The sequence below is a fragment of the Lissotriton helveticus genome, chromosome 2_1, assembly GCF_964261635.1.
Source record: "Lissotriton helveticus chromosome 2_1, aLisHel1.1, whole genome shotgun sequence".
Taxonomy (NCBI): Eukaryota; Metazoa; Chordata; class Amphibia; order Caudata; family Salamandridae; genus Lissotriton; species Lissotriton helveticus.
The window spans coordinates 1,639,034,914-1,639,049,342 of NC_136059.1; the positions used below are offsets into that span (position 1 = coordinate 1,639,034,914).

The 14,429-nt window shown below is 43.7% G+C and overlaps 1 protein-coding gene across 1 annotated transcript in view; it reads left to right on the forward strand.

The window, feature by feature from the left end:
* Window positions 1-14,429, forward strand: part of LOC144820297 (uncharacterized) — a 192,435-nt gene that overhangs the window by 23,256 nt on the left and 154,750 nt on the right. Inside the window, exon 3 of the mRNA XM_078677878.1 lies at window positions 13,523-13,605. Within this exon, the coding sequence (XP_078534004.1) occupies window positions 13,523-13,605 (83 nt within the window). The remainder of the gene's footprint in view (window positions 1-13,522; window positions 13,606-14,429) is intronic.

Sequence of the window (14,429 nt, forward strand, 5' to 3'; positions counted from 1 at the left end):
GTGGGAGGAGTGGGAGAAAGGTGAGGGATGGGGACAAGCAGTGGTTAATTTGTAAAAATAAATAAGAGCTTGGGTTCTTGTCAGGAGGCAGCTTGCTCCAGCCCATTTCTCCTGTTAGCGCCACCTGAAACAGATCCAACTACTAACCGTGAAAGTGGGGAAAGGAGGTGGTGCAATGGCCAGAGCTGCGGGCCTCGGAGCTGCGGAACCAGGTTCGAGTCTCGGCATCAGTTCAATAACCCATTGATCCTGGGCAATGACCCAGAGAAGTCTACTTATGTCAGTTAGTGAACACTGACATATCACAAAACATATCTAGGCAGGCCTACTTGCCAGTCTCAAGGGTTTTTTGGGCAATTATTACTGCCCTAAATGGTGAAAAGTGGTACTATATATTGGTTGGTGGAGGCTCATCCCTGTGATCACATTCCCTGGAAGATGGTTGAGCCCACACTGGTTTATAGGGACCAGGGTGAAACCCAATAATGAAGCTTGACACCAATAGGGTGGGCGAGGTCCATAAACAACCCTTTTGGTTTGTTCTATCTTCTGGAGAAACAGGTCCGAAGAGTTGTGTAGAGGGTAGGATACCTCCGTGATTAGATCACTTTAGATGCTACATTTACTCCGCAAAGCATGCAGAATTAAAAAAAAGCATCATACATTACTGCGCCCCATTCCCCCTCTGCAATACTTGTTATCCCTTACGATCTTACCCTGGCCAAAATCATTAACTCCCTGAAAGATACTAGTGAAAATAATGACATCCGCCCTGCCCCGTCAAAATCCTATCACGAGAAGACCTCAAATGCCTCAGATACACAGTCATGTCACCCCCTATCAATGGCACATTCCCTGTTCTCTCAAAATGGGGCACAAAGAACTCTTCCTCAAAGCCACCCTCAAAGACTCTAACATTGACCCTAATGGTCTATCCAACTACCACCCTGTAGCCTAAACTCCACTACCTAGAGAAGATTGAGACAACAATGATTATTATATCAATCAGTATTCCTCCTATGATGCAATCTAGCGATAACAGTCATGAAAGTTGAGAAAATTGTTAATAACTCCTGCCCCCCGATGCTCCTCGACCCACCAATGGTATTTGATACTCCTGGCCTTTTGCACTATTAGAACCCCCCAAAACCATATTACTCCCTCCCTCAGAAAACATGTTTTCAAACTTGGCTCAGTAAGAACCCACAGGCATTCATACTGCCCCATTTGAAGTTAAACAGCGCCTTAACAACGTCTCTCTTTACCATTATACTGAAAGTGCACCATTACATGCCAACGTGTGATCAGTCAATGAAATCCACAATTCGAACATAGGCGTCCACCATTTATCTCAAACTCAATATAACCAAGACTGAGTTTGTCCTCAGCAGCGTTGGGTCATATCAACCTCAGGTCCAGTCACGGCTTGACAATGTGCTTCCTGTAGGCTTCTCGTCAATTCTCTAGTTTTGTGCTAAAGCCTTGAGAAGCCATATAGATTCTACCTAGTCCTTCACTGTGAAGAAAAAAGTCCAGTATGGATTGTTCAAGTTCAGCATTTTGTGAAAAAGCAAGCTGTTTCTCCCTCAAATAACTTTTGCTCCACATTTCAAGCCCTAGTCCACACACACATTGACACAGGAGGTAAACGGCTAACCGACAACGCCCCCCCCACTCCCCATCCTGGTACCACTCCACTGTAGGCACCAATCAAGAAAAAATCAAACTTCTCCTCCCTATCCTAAAACCACTTCACTGACTCCCTCTTTCTTTTTTTTACTTTGGAGTTTTATATAACGCAAACTTGACCCAAAGGTATCGGGTATCAGAGCGCTTTACATAAGCACCAGTTGCGTTACACAAGGACACATTATTTTTGTTAGGCACAGGAAGATTAAGTGATTTGCCCGGAATCACAGGATGTTGAGCGGCATTGACGAGACTCGACCCCGGTTCCCCAGATTTGAGATCTGCCACCCTAGCCGTTAGTCTACATCCTCTGCCTTGCACTAACAAACTAGAGATCTATCAAGCAAATTCACAAAATCTGGTTACTCCTGCTAACTGTGTAATTCAGTCCTTGTTAGTCCCAAATAACAAAGTCTTCAAAAAGAATGGGTATGAAAGTGGGCCTTCTATTCCTGTGAACCAGAATTGCATGCTGGCCTCCCCCTACACAAAGGGTTTACCTCTCCTTTAATAACTATGGAAAGGAATACAAGACCCTCCTCTTCTCCATCTACCTTCCACACAAAGCCTGACACGTTGCGGCAACTGCTAACCTTCTCACTCTCCCTATTAAGTCAAGATCCCTCCATGAATTCTACACCCTTACATATAGGTAAGACATTGTTTAATTGAGAGAACTCTTAATGGCACATAACTTTTATTAGAAGCACGAGACAGCATGCTTGCTGCTGCAGCTGAAACCTATCTTAAACAGTAGGGGCCAGGTTTACTATTTTTTTACGCAACGCAACACCGCAAGTGAACGTGCTGCGCTCCATTTTATGAAAGGGAGAGAGAAGAAGTGTGCCAAATCTACTAAGATATGGCACATTTCTGCTCTCTCCCACCGCTGGAACAATTGTGGCTGACTAGGTACCCCTCTGCCAGGCTGCAAGGGTGTCTGCATTGCGGGCAGGATTGTTTTTGTGTAAGAAGGGGCACCTTCCCACCCAAAAACAGAATGCATGAAAAGAGGAAGTACCACATGGAAAGAGGAAGTTATGAGGTGAAATAAAAAACAATTCTCATTACTCCACTCTTGGGTAGGCTCATCGTTTTGGCACAAACCCAGGTTTACAGGCGTTAGTAGATCTGGGATTGGGTAAAAATCCATTGAGGATGCATGGGAACCAGTAGCGACCCGTGATGGGAGTGCTGCTGGGCGCTGAGGTGGGGCAATGTGGGGGGTAGTAAACTACGAATTAAGGCCGATTAGAGGTAAGTAAACATATAAATTAATAAAACGAATTTCGCTGGGCATGCTGCATCCCCAAACGTGATGCAGTGCAGGCAAAGACATTTGTTTAATTTATTTATATGTTTACTTACCTCTAATCGGACGTAATCCGTAGTTTACTACCCTCCACCCCCGTCCCACGTCAGCACCCAGCAGCACTCCCACCACGGGCCGCTACTGATGGGAACAGTCATGTATCATCTATGTAACGCATGCCTGTCGCTGGATAACACAAAGCAGTATAAGGTGCTGCATTATGCAATGCTGAAAAGTGACACACAGCAACACAAATCTGAATTTGCATGGCTTTGTAAAATGTCACTTCAGCACTTGCATGTTTTGTCCGTGCTTGTGGGTGAGAGTGTGTTCATGTGTGAGAGTTTATATGTATGAATGTGTGTGTATCTGTAAGTAAGTGTGTGTGGGTTTTGTATGTGTGTGTGTGTGTTTGTGAGTGAGTGAAAGTAGAGGTCAAAGGGCGTGTGATGTCACTTCCGCTACTCCTGGCATTTCGGTGGATTGACGTTTATGGGCTTTAGCGGCTCGTGGGGGGAGTACCGCGGGGCGGTCGGGCAGAGCGGGGAGGGGCAGGGTGGGGGGAAGTAAACTCCGGCTCACGGCCGACCGGAGTAATGTAAAGAAAGAAAGAAATAAAGCACACTTAATTGTGCGCGATGAAATGCATTTGGCCATGAGCCGGAGTTTACTACCCCCCACCCTGCCCCTTCCCCACTCCGCCTCACCACCCCGCAGCACTCCCTCCACAAGCCGCTACTGTTTGAGGACTACTGTTTTAAATGAACTGTTATTTCCAGGTTTTGGAAGCATATAAAAATGCAGAGAAACCATGAGATAGAGTGGGTATCAGGGCCGGACTGGGAAGCAAGTCTGGCCCTGGCAAAGAACTCAGCCAGCCCCAGAGGGGAGGGTGGGGGGGTTGCTAGTTGAAAGCTTTCTGCCGCCTTTGTTTCTGGGGGCCGATATTGCAGCATTGTTAGTACCACAAATTGCTGCCTTGTGTTACTCTTCAGCAGAGAGGTGTTCCATGGGTGGAGCGTATGTGTTCCCACACATCCACCCATGGATTTTGGCACATTTAGAGATTTACCGTTAATGGTAGACCTGGGAATGGGTCAAAATGCTGCTCATCCCAAGGTTGGGCATAACGAGGAGAACTAGCCCCATTAAATAGGAACATGTCTTCCACACTGTGTAGTGACATCCCCATTACCACCTTGGAGTGAAGTTTATCACCTTTGCTTCCAACCTCATAGATACACGCCGGTATATAGATTAGTAGTGCCCCAACTTTCCAACACGCTATTTTAGCCTCATAGTCGCTAACTGCCCTCATGTGTCTCACACCTTCTTATACTCCACAGTGATGTAATGAAAGGATGTGAGCCGTAATACTGGGTACAGAAAATCTCATGGGATATATAGTGCCCAGGTCAAGATTAAAGAGGCCTGTCTTGGATAAGAAACCCTACCCTTGCACCGTGTTTCCCCTGCCTGTACTTTAACCCCTTGGCCGCAGCGGTAATTCCGCCGTGGCGCTGTGGGGGGGGGGGCCACACGGTGCGGCCATGCTTGTGACGGAACCACTCTGTCACGAGCCAGAGGCGCGCTGTGCTTGTGACGGAGTGGTTCCGTCACGGCCCCGCCCGCTCAATAGAACGCTCAGTGCAGGCGCGGAATTGATGCCGCGCAGGCGTGGCGGACGGGCCGTGACGGAACCACTCCGTCATGAGCACAGCGCGTCCGTGGCTGGTGACGGAGTGGTTCCGTCACCAGCACGCAAAGGGTTAAAACTGTTTCACAGCTCCCAACAAACAACTGCCTGGGAAACCTCTCAGCTCATTGAGGCACAGAATCCAGTGACGTCGCTAGATGAAATAGAGCAAAACTTTCACTAAAATGAAAATGGGGTTGAAGCAAGAGGGCTTACCAGAACATATGTAAGGATGCACATATTCTTCTTTAGGCAATATGACATATTGAACATTCATGTGGTGTATACTTGAAACTGCAGGTTAATTAGTAGATGCTATTGACGGTACTCATTTTACAAAATATAAGGAAAAGACAGCTCGCACCGCGATACATAGAAGTCTCCGTCGCCAGTGCTCAACCCTCTCAGCAATCATGGGTTCGTACGAGCAGCTTTCTGAAAGAACCCAGGTGATCCCAGTGTACCTGCGCCCTCTAGTGCACAACTATAGTATTTGCGTTACTGGTTTTGGACTCAGAAGAGGAAAATGAAATTAAGTAGCATAGTAAACGTTTCCAGCTGCGGCCAAGAAGTCGGTAGGAGACAGTATTTCTTTTTACGGACTTCCCTTGTCCGTAAATAATCTGTCTGTAACATTAGTGTCTGAAATCTTCTATTCGTCTGTGGTGTGTAAGGAATCGTCAGTTTCCCTGTCACACTTCCTGTCCCGAGGCCCTATGTTAAAAACAGAAAACCTGCCAAACGATTTATGGCAAAACGTACCAGAAATGGTACCTTTCAGAAGAATACAACGGCCCCACTAAACCAATATCAAACAGGTTCAGTAGAAGTGTTGTAGTCTCTGAGATGCAGATTAGGGGACATCAAGAAAAAATAGCGGGACGAGGGGAGACTGGTGAGAGAGGAGCACTCCAGGTTAGCTGAGTCTATGCCTGCTGTTTATCACCATTCTATTTATTAGTTAGACTAACTGAATGTAAGATAACGTAGCTACAATGTGGAAAATATGATTTATATGATCTCATATGTATGAAAAGTTCCTTTTTTCTCAATTGAGTAACTATGTGTATGTATTTTAAATGAGAAAATGTGTACATGCACATACATTATTGGGAATGTTTACGCGGATCAGAATAGTGAGGACAAAAATATTGGGCCTCATTTATGAGAAATGACGCATCGCTGCGTGAAAGCAGCGAGGCGTCACTTCTCAGTGCGCACTCCTTGCGACATACCTGATGCGTCATATTTACTGTATGACGCATCATGTTGCAAGGAGTTACAGATACGTCAGTATTTCTGACGTATCTGTAAGCGTAAAAGTGACGCATTGCTGGAGTGTGTCACAAAAGTGACGCAACTCCAGCAATGCGTCCTTTCACATGGGGCAAGCCCCATGTGAAAGGGCCTGCATCAGTCTTACGCCTGCTGTGAGGCAGGCGCAAGATTTTGACGCAACAGCGTCCTAGAAGTGACGCAGTGAAATCTCATAGATTTCACTGCATCACATCTACGAGGCTTTTTGCGGGAGAACGCCCCCTCTGCATACATTATACCTGACGCAGGTATAATGTAGCGCAGGGGTTTACAAAGTGACGCATCTGCTTAGATGTGTCACTTTGTAAATAGTGCGCAACAGGAAGCATGTTTTACGCTGCCGATGCGTCACAAAAAGTGACGCATCGGAAGCGCAAAACTGACGCAAGGCCTCATAAATGAGGCCCATTGTGTGGATGGAATGTCGTGTCAAAAATATTGAGGATCAAATTATCGAGAAGATAAGTACAAATAGGTGAGTATTGATTTACTATTCTTAACTCCACATCTACATACCTTGAAAATATTTAATTAGTCAAGGTACGTGTATGCGGAGTTAAGTACAGTAAAACTTTGCATACCCATGGAAACGTACCTTCACGATATTCTTGTCCAAGATATTCTTGACATGATAGTTTCTCCACACGATATTTAGGACTCGATATTTTTTCAAAACATTGTTTCAGCTATTAAAATATGCTACTTTTCTAAAATCAGAATATGGTGCCGATTGAAATTTGTTATTTCCAGTGGTGCAGAGGAAATTCTAACACTCTGGAATCACAACATTTAGAATACACTGTATTGTGCAATGTAGAATTTGTGGCCTACAAATATCATCAACTGGCCAGCTCCTCCCACTGGTCCTAAGGTTTTTCTTAACTCTCTCAGTCTAAAACTTTCTTTGGTACAAGCAGGTGAGACATACAAATTTGTGTTCATCTGCTATCTCCTCTTAAATGAATTGACATTTGTACTAACAAAACAGTATGTTCTAATTTCAGACCATGTAGATCATTGAAAAAATTGGAAAAATAGAGAAAATACTGAAAAATATTCCGAGCAGAAGCTAAAGTTGCTCTACCATGATGCGTGGTGTAGGCGATTCAACAAACACTAGAAACGAATATTTGTGGAAAATAGAGTGCCAATGCAATCCATACCTACATCGTTGCATCTGAAATACATTTACTCTTACTAGCTTGCTTTAGTTTGTCTTGTAGGGGCATTTTCTGAACAATGCCCAGGATAATAAACTCACGTATAACTTAGTCACACCACCCTCGAAGAACCGCATTACACCAAAGCTTATCAAGGCGTTTCAAACAACATCTATGCAATGATACAAAACATATTTTCTCTAATAGGCTTGATAAAAATGTAGTTGGTATACCTTAATGGACCTTGTGGCTGTTTATAAAGATTAAAGGAGCAATAAGATAGGTTTTAAGGGGTGAGATGCTGTTCCACGAATGTTGTGGGATAGATTTTGTAGGCAATCGCATGCCGAATCAGCACAAGGATTGAAGATGGACCAGTCATGACGCATACTTTCTACTTACGTAAGCTTGACCAGATAAGTGATTATGTCTACACTATAAGAGAACCAATGGAGAATGAGGGCAATCCACTAAGGCATTTCTTTATACACAAGGGTTTGTGTCATTGAATTTAGCAGGCATTTTTATCAAGCATCTGGCATATTGTGTAAAGGGATGCCAAGCTCTTTTTGCCCCTCCTTTCTGAGACACCTAAGTGTCACCAGCATTGCTCATTTGTAAATAACTCAATATACAGTGTGATTCAACCAGGTTAACCTTTCGATAATAATGCTTGAGGCACCACTCTCAGCTGCCCCTCCAATTTGTAAATCCTTAAGGTCACCCGCAAACTGTTATTTACAGTACTTGGATGATTTGGTGAGGTTAGCAGTGCATGGAAAAAGTTTTAATTACATATTTTCATTAATGCAAGCAGTGAACTGTGGTCTTATGTCTGCTTGTTCCTTATGACCCTAGGGTGAAATGGGTGAGCCTGGATCACCAGGATTAGACGGATCGACTGGTCTCAAGGTGAGTGCACAAGCGCCATTACAACATCTAAAATGTCACTAATGCTAATTCAACTGTTAAAAAATATATTAATAGAAAAAAGGGAAACTTTATAAATAAAAAAAGGGAGTAAGTTTTGGAGGGTAGGAGGACGCCTGGAAGTATACAACTTTTATATTTCCACTGAAGTTCTGTAAATCTCCAAGAATGCAGAAATCTATGCAAACCAGAGGAGAAGTCATATTGTGTGCAGATGTCTTAATTTTCTGTGGATTAAGCCCAGTGTCCCTTACCTCGCCCCCTAATGGAGTTTAGAACTTGGTTTGCTCGCCCAAGTACTACACTGTAGACACATTTTGCAAAATCGCACATTTCTTATATATTAGCAAACCTGGCAACATACATGGTTCCACCTTGTGTCACACGATAGTTGCTCCTTTCACATGGTCACTCGCTAAGGAGTCAATATCACTTGGTGGAAAACAACAGGAGATCGAAACCCCGGCACAGAGTGGGTTTGACGCTCACGTTTGAAGAAACTGGACAGCCGTGGTCCATGAAATGTGTTTTTTAATTTCTCCAGTACATTGCAGCAGAATCAGGGTCTGTGTCCGGATTTCTCCTTTTTAGAGAAGGAGGAGGTGCTCTAGAAACAAAACCCTGTCCTTTTCAAGAACACGCCTCCACCCAACACAGTGAAAAAAATGTAGAAGTTGAACGGTCTGTATAAGGACTTCGAGAAATTAAAATTATGTAAGCAAAATTCATCCAATTCCCAAATGCCACATTATAGGAATTTCCCCCAAATTTTACATAATACAATTTTGAAACATATTCTGCTCAAAACAGTCTCTTGTCGATATCACCAGTGACTTTTTGCTCCAAGTACAACCCCACAGGAAAAAAAGGCCTGCAATATACCAGCATACCACAATTTTTGCTAAAATTATAATATTATAACATTATAATATAGGAAATTTTGAAAAATGTCACAAATAATTATTAATTTGGCCAATATATACCTGCTGACCAAGGTACTGAAGAGCTTGTCATGTTGAAAAGACGCAGCAGTTAAAACATTCGACTTGTAAGGCAATCTTTGGTTTTATTATATTACTCTGAATCCACCTGCCCATTGCTTCTGTGGACTGTCAGCAGAGATTACCGTTCCGCAGGCAGCTACTGTCTGACGTGAGACCTAGCCTTTCCCCCCACCATTTTGGAACATGTTTTTTGTCCATTAGGAAATATTGCGTTTTTTGTTTAGTTTCTTTTAAGGAAAAAAAGTTGCTTTCCCCATCAGTACAGTACGTTTTAAGGTATAATAGGGAGCCCTCATGACTAGTCAAACAGGAGAGGTGCCAACGATACTTCAGTTGAAGGAAGGCCCTTTTCCCGCCGTCGGGCCTCCTGTCTTTCTTGGTAAAGGTCACATTACGTGCACTGCAAAGTTGGCGCGCTCCAGTCTATTCCGCGTTATTAAATCACATTGTTGACTTTTCTGTCGAGTGCTCGAATCCCAAACAGTTTTGGTTTCTGATATGTATTACAGATGGTGGGAATGTTTTCAGACAACGTCTCTCTCTCTCTCAACCTCATCCGCTCTCGCTTCCCACAACCCCCAGGCCCAACTCCTGGCAGGCTGGCTGGGCCCGGCTCATTTCACGACAACAGGTCATTTCCTGCCGTGCCGCAAAATGAGGTGGCCCCGGCCTTCTCTCGCCCAGTAACGGGCCCCTAGCTGGCATACTGTGAACGTAGCCTCCCTCCGTTCTCAGACACGCGCCAAAACATGACCCTGACGAAAGAAGCACAGGGTTACGGAGGTCTCTCTTTTGCTAGCCACCTGCCTCGAGCTCAAGAGACTGCTTACCTGCCAGTTCACAGGGTGTCACACTGCTCGCACCGCCCATTGGGCTCAAAGGGCTTCAGCCCCCCCCCTCACCCCTGTCCTGTGTGGCAGCCCGGGTTGAGACAGCTTTCCCACACACACACAGCCGCACCCGAGTACTTCACAGGTATTTAAAAGACTATTCACTTGTTAATGAGGCTTTGTTGTTTTTTTCACATTTTCTTACAGCCCCTGCATCTTCACTCTGCCTATTGCTGGAAGAATTTATGCCCCCCCCCCGAAATTTTTTCGTAGACCCCCCTCCCCGAAACTTGCCTCTAGTTGTGCCTCTGCCACAGTGTGACACGCGATATCGGCTCCCTATAGCTGACAAATTTCTCAGGTCCTTGCGTGATGTGCTACTCCAGTCCAGGTTTTATTTAATTCTAGGATTTATAGTCCCATTTTATAATGGAAAAAAACAAGACAACAAGTCCCAGAATTCAAAGAAGAAATCAGAATTGGGGCTGCACATCACGCATGGACCTAGGAAACTTGGCAGAACTGGTTCGCATCACTCGGTCAACCGGTGAGGAGCCGATATCACACTGCTGCAGGGAAAACGAGCTGAAACAACTGTAAATCGTAGTTTTCCAGCTTGTTTTTGAAAAGCTGTGAACTGCTGACATCCATTAAGGGGTGTGGAAACACCCCACGACATCAGCACCAGCCTCAGCAAAAAAAAATGTGGGGGTGGGGGGGTCTTGGGGGCTAGGTGGTGTTGAAATGTGCCTCCTTTGCACTTCTGGGCATTAGGCCCCGCCCGCTTCAAGACCTGCCCCTTCTTCACACTTGAATATTGTTCTTCAAATTGGCTGTATGAGGCTGATGTGTGCCCTGTAGGTTGGAACCTCTGTATCAGAAGGTAAATAAATCTACTGGAGTGGAGAGGAGTGGTGCAGTGGCCAGGGCAGCTGACTTCGAGCACCGGGTTCACGGTTCAATCCCCGGTGGCAGCTCAGCTCAGCACCATGTCACTCTGGGCAATAGCTCACTTAATTTCCACAACAGCCCCCAGCACCTTGAGACCCAAAAGGGTGAGTAGTTTGCACTTTACATATACGGATTTACATTTACTGTTGCCTGTTGAAGATTCCTCCTGCAATAATGTGGAACTCAACCTTTCACATGCACAGCTCAGATTTGGTCAATTACTACAGAACGGAGATTGGCATACCTAGATTTATTGGTTTATTTCTTACACTATTTATAGTTGGTAAAGATATATGTCATATTTAAAAATAAGCAATCATCCAATCCCCTAACCCAATAGGGGATTGAAATTCAAATGTAAACCGCTGGTGTTGTGCATGCTATATGTGTCTTGGGCCCAGCCTATGAAGGGGGTAAATCATTGGTTGCCCTGCTCAGCCGCCCATGAGCTCCCTCTACACGATGCCTGGGACATGGCTAGCACGCTTTTTGTCTCTTTCCAGTTCAGGGTCGCTGTCTGAAGATGCTTTCAAGTTGGTATCCATTAGTGTTTAGTTTGTTAGGAAGTAAGTGCCAGGGACATTACAGCGTTACCAAATGCCACTTCCTTCAATACCTACTAACCATCATACGCCCATAAATGTGACAATTTCGATGATTGCATCTCACTCAATAAAATTATTAAGTCAACCAGGCTGTGAGAATGACATAGGCAACCCAGTATTTTTTTACTGTACATTGATGTGCTATACACTGTTATTGGTTTTCTCTATTAAAAAAATAGGCAGACAGCTCCACTATGTGGTAGAATGTCAAAAATATTAAAGTTAAGAAATAAGTGCTGTTGCTGAGCACAGGCAAACACTGGCACAAATTAAGCACTGTGAATATCCACTAATTTATCAGGCTAATTGACCATTGCATATGCCAGGAGCTATGCTTTAAGTCATGCAGTTGCTGCAGTGTCTCAACTCAAGTGCTAATTAAAAACTGCCTTTAAAAACGGGGCCCTTTCAGGCTCTATTTTCATGTGCTTAACTTTACTGACAAAAACACTGATCAGTTTCTCAAAAATTACTGACAAAACCCTTAAGGCCATGTCAGCAATGCAATGCCTGTTTACCTTTCAAATGTTTTACTTTTTCTTGGATGCCTAAGAGTACTTGCTTTTTCACAATGTTTTGATTCTTTAGTAGAAATTTGGGTATAAAATTCAACAACAATCTCTCTTTTGTACCTACAATTCTGAATATTTCTTCCATTTGTTTTGCAAAACTTAAGATCACAAATCTTTTTCATACCTCAAGTCCAAACTTTGGAACGCGCTTCCCCTTGTTTAACACATCGCTCCTTTTAAATCCATTTTGAAAAAGAAGCTAAAGACCTTTCTCTTTAACTACTTCCTGATTATCTGATCCCCTTCTAGTGCCAGAAGACATTGTCTACCATTAGTGCCAGGACGCTTCTACGGAAGCAGCTGTGCGGTGTACAAGTGGATTATTATTATTTTCATATAACATCTACATGCACATCCAGTCTTTGGCCTCTCAGCTGACTGCATAAAGCTATGGACATGTATGTACCAGTTGTAATTCTAGGAAAGTGTGAAATAGGTGGATAAAGGACTTTAAAAAGATGTGGAGAGAAGAAATGGGTGTAAGTGACTAGCAGACAGAAAGACTGCAGAAGAAACTGGGATGAAGTGGAGAACTTGAGTCTCTGAGACAAGCCAAAGTTAATCCTTCCACAGACCTTTTTAATATTTAATTAACAGTATACGATTTTCAGAATTGAAACATTTTCAATTCCATGGTCGTACAGGCCTTTATTCAGACATTTCCCAGATGTGATGGAACCATTGGGGTCTGGATTTGAAAGCCCAGTGCCACTTCTGATGCCACTGCCACTTTCTCCAGCTCCCCAAGATTAATTGTAGCAAGCACAAGGGGCTTCAAGAGAGAGAGGGAGGAGAAGACAAAGTAATTAGAGAGGGAGAAAAGAGTGGGAGAGAGTAAGTGAGAGAGAGGAGAGAGGAGAAAGAGAGGGAATGAATGAATAGAGAGAGAGTTAGCGCGAGAAGACGAGGGGAGGGGGGCTGGTATAAGCATTTTTGCCAGAGCTACTTTTGGTTCCTCAGTGTGGCCTGTTCAATTCTAATCATTTACAACAAAATCATTGATATTTAGTTAGCCGATACAGTTAACAAGCACTGACAAAGTCACTCAGTCTAGCTTGGTCAATTGTATGTGTTGGTTGCTGTGTGACATGTCTGGATGTAGTAACAGCAAATTCACTGAGAGGCACCAAAATATTGGTCAGGGGATATGCTGTGTGAAGCATAAGATTTTAGATTACATATTTTAAGCAATTCCCTTAATTATATAGACCACGCCTCCTGCACAAAATTCCTACTTACACTTCTTTGGCCATATCTCGTTTAAGGACAATCCACCTTTTTCATCTCAGTTAAAGTACTGGACAGGAGGGTTTGGCCGATGCCACACTTCAATATATCCGAGGGGTAGCTAGTCACTGTGATAAATGGCACCATATTGGATAGGCTCTTCACTGCTTTGTTGCAAGATTGTAGTTCGATTAGCTTGACTACACAGTTTTCTTTGCCTTTGTCACAGGCAAAGTTGACTGTGGTGGCCATGTCTGCGGCTGTGGCAAGCAAAACGAAGGTGGCACATGGTCATACAGTATACCATTTCCTGTAAAAAGTAGGTCCTGATTTTACTTTCTTCTTCTCTTTTGATCAGGGTGACCCGGGAGAGCGTGGTGAGAAGGTGAGCTGCTTTTTAGATTCATATTTTTGTCTTTGCTTAAAGTATGTGCATTCTCCCTCTGCTTCTTCTCTCCATCTGATCTCATGAGTTGCCTCAATTACATGTACCGTGCAAATGTTCCAATTCTTGCCTTCATTCCACTTTTGAGTAGGTCACAAATCACACATTCACACATATATTGACAATGAGGTAATAGTCCACTTCCACTCTGAGAACCAATCCACCTATCCAATAAGTCATTGACTTTATCTTTGCCTTTGACCCTGTTCAGTGTCTCACTGCTTTTTGGCTAGGTTAGTGTTCTACAAATACCACATGGCGGGTCTACAGGGTCTCATGCGAGTAGCTGGAAGGAGTATTCTTTTTAATTTTTTTTAATTATTGACAACAATATTTGGATTTTTCCAGGCTGATACACATACTTGTATCGGCAGGGCAAGACTACTGTGCTTAGAAGCAAGATACAGCAGAAGTGGTTCATCTCTTCTAGCTGTGATGAAAGCTCCATGCAATAAGTTGGAATTCCGGCCAAAGCCTGCTGGCCGATGATGTATACATTCCAAGTTGGCCTATTTGGTTGGCACATAAAAGTTTATTTCTTTCCATAAATGATAAATACCTAGGTGTTAGAGGATTCCACATACTTTGAGAAATACAGACCATTCCCTAGGTTGATCTTGCATGCAAAAATGTAGCTATCAGTTTCTGTGCACAGAAAATATCTCAGGAAAAATATTGCAGCTTTACACTT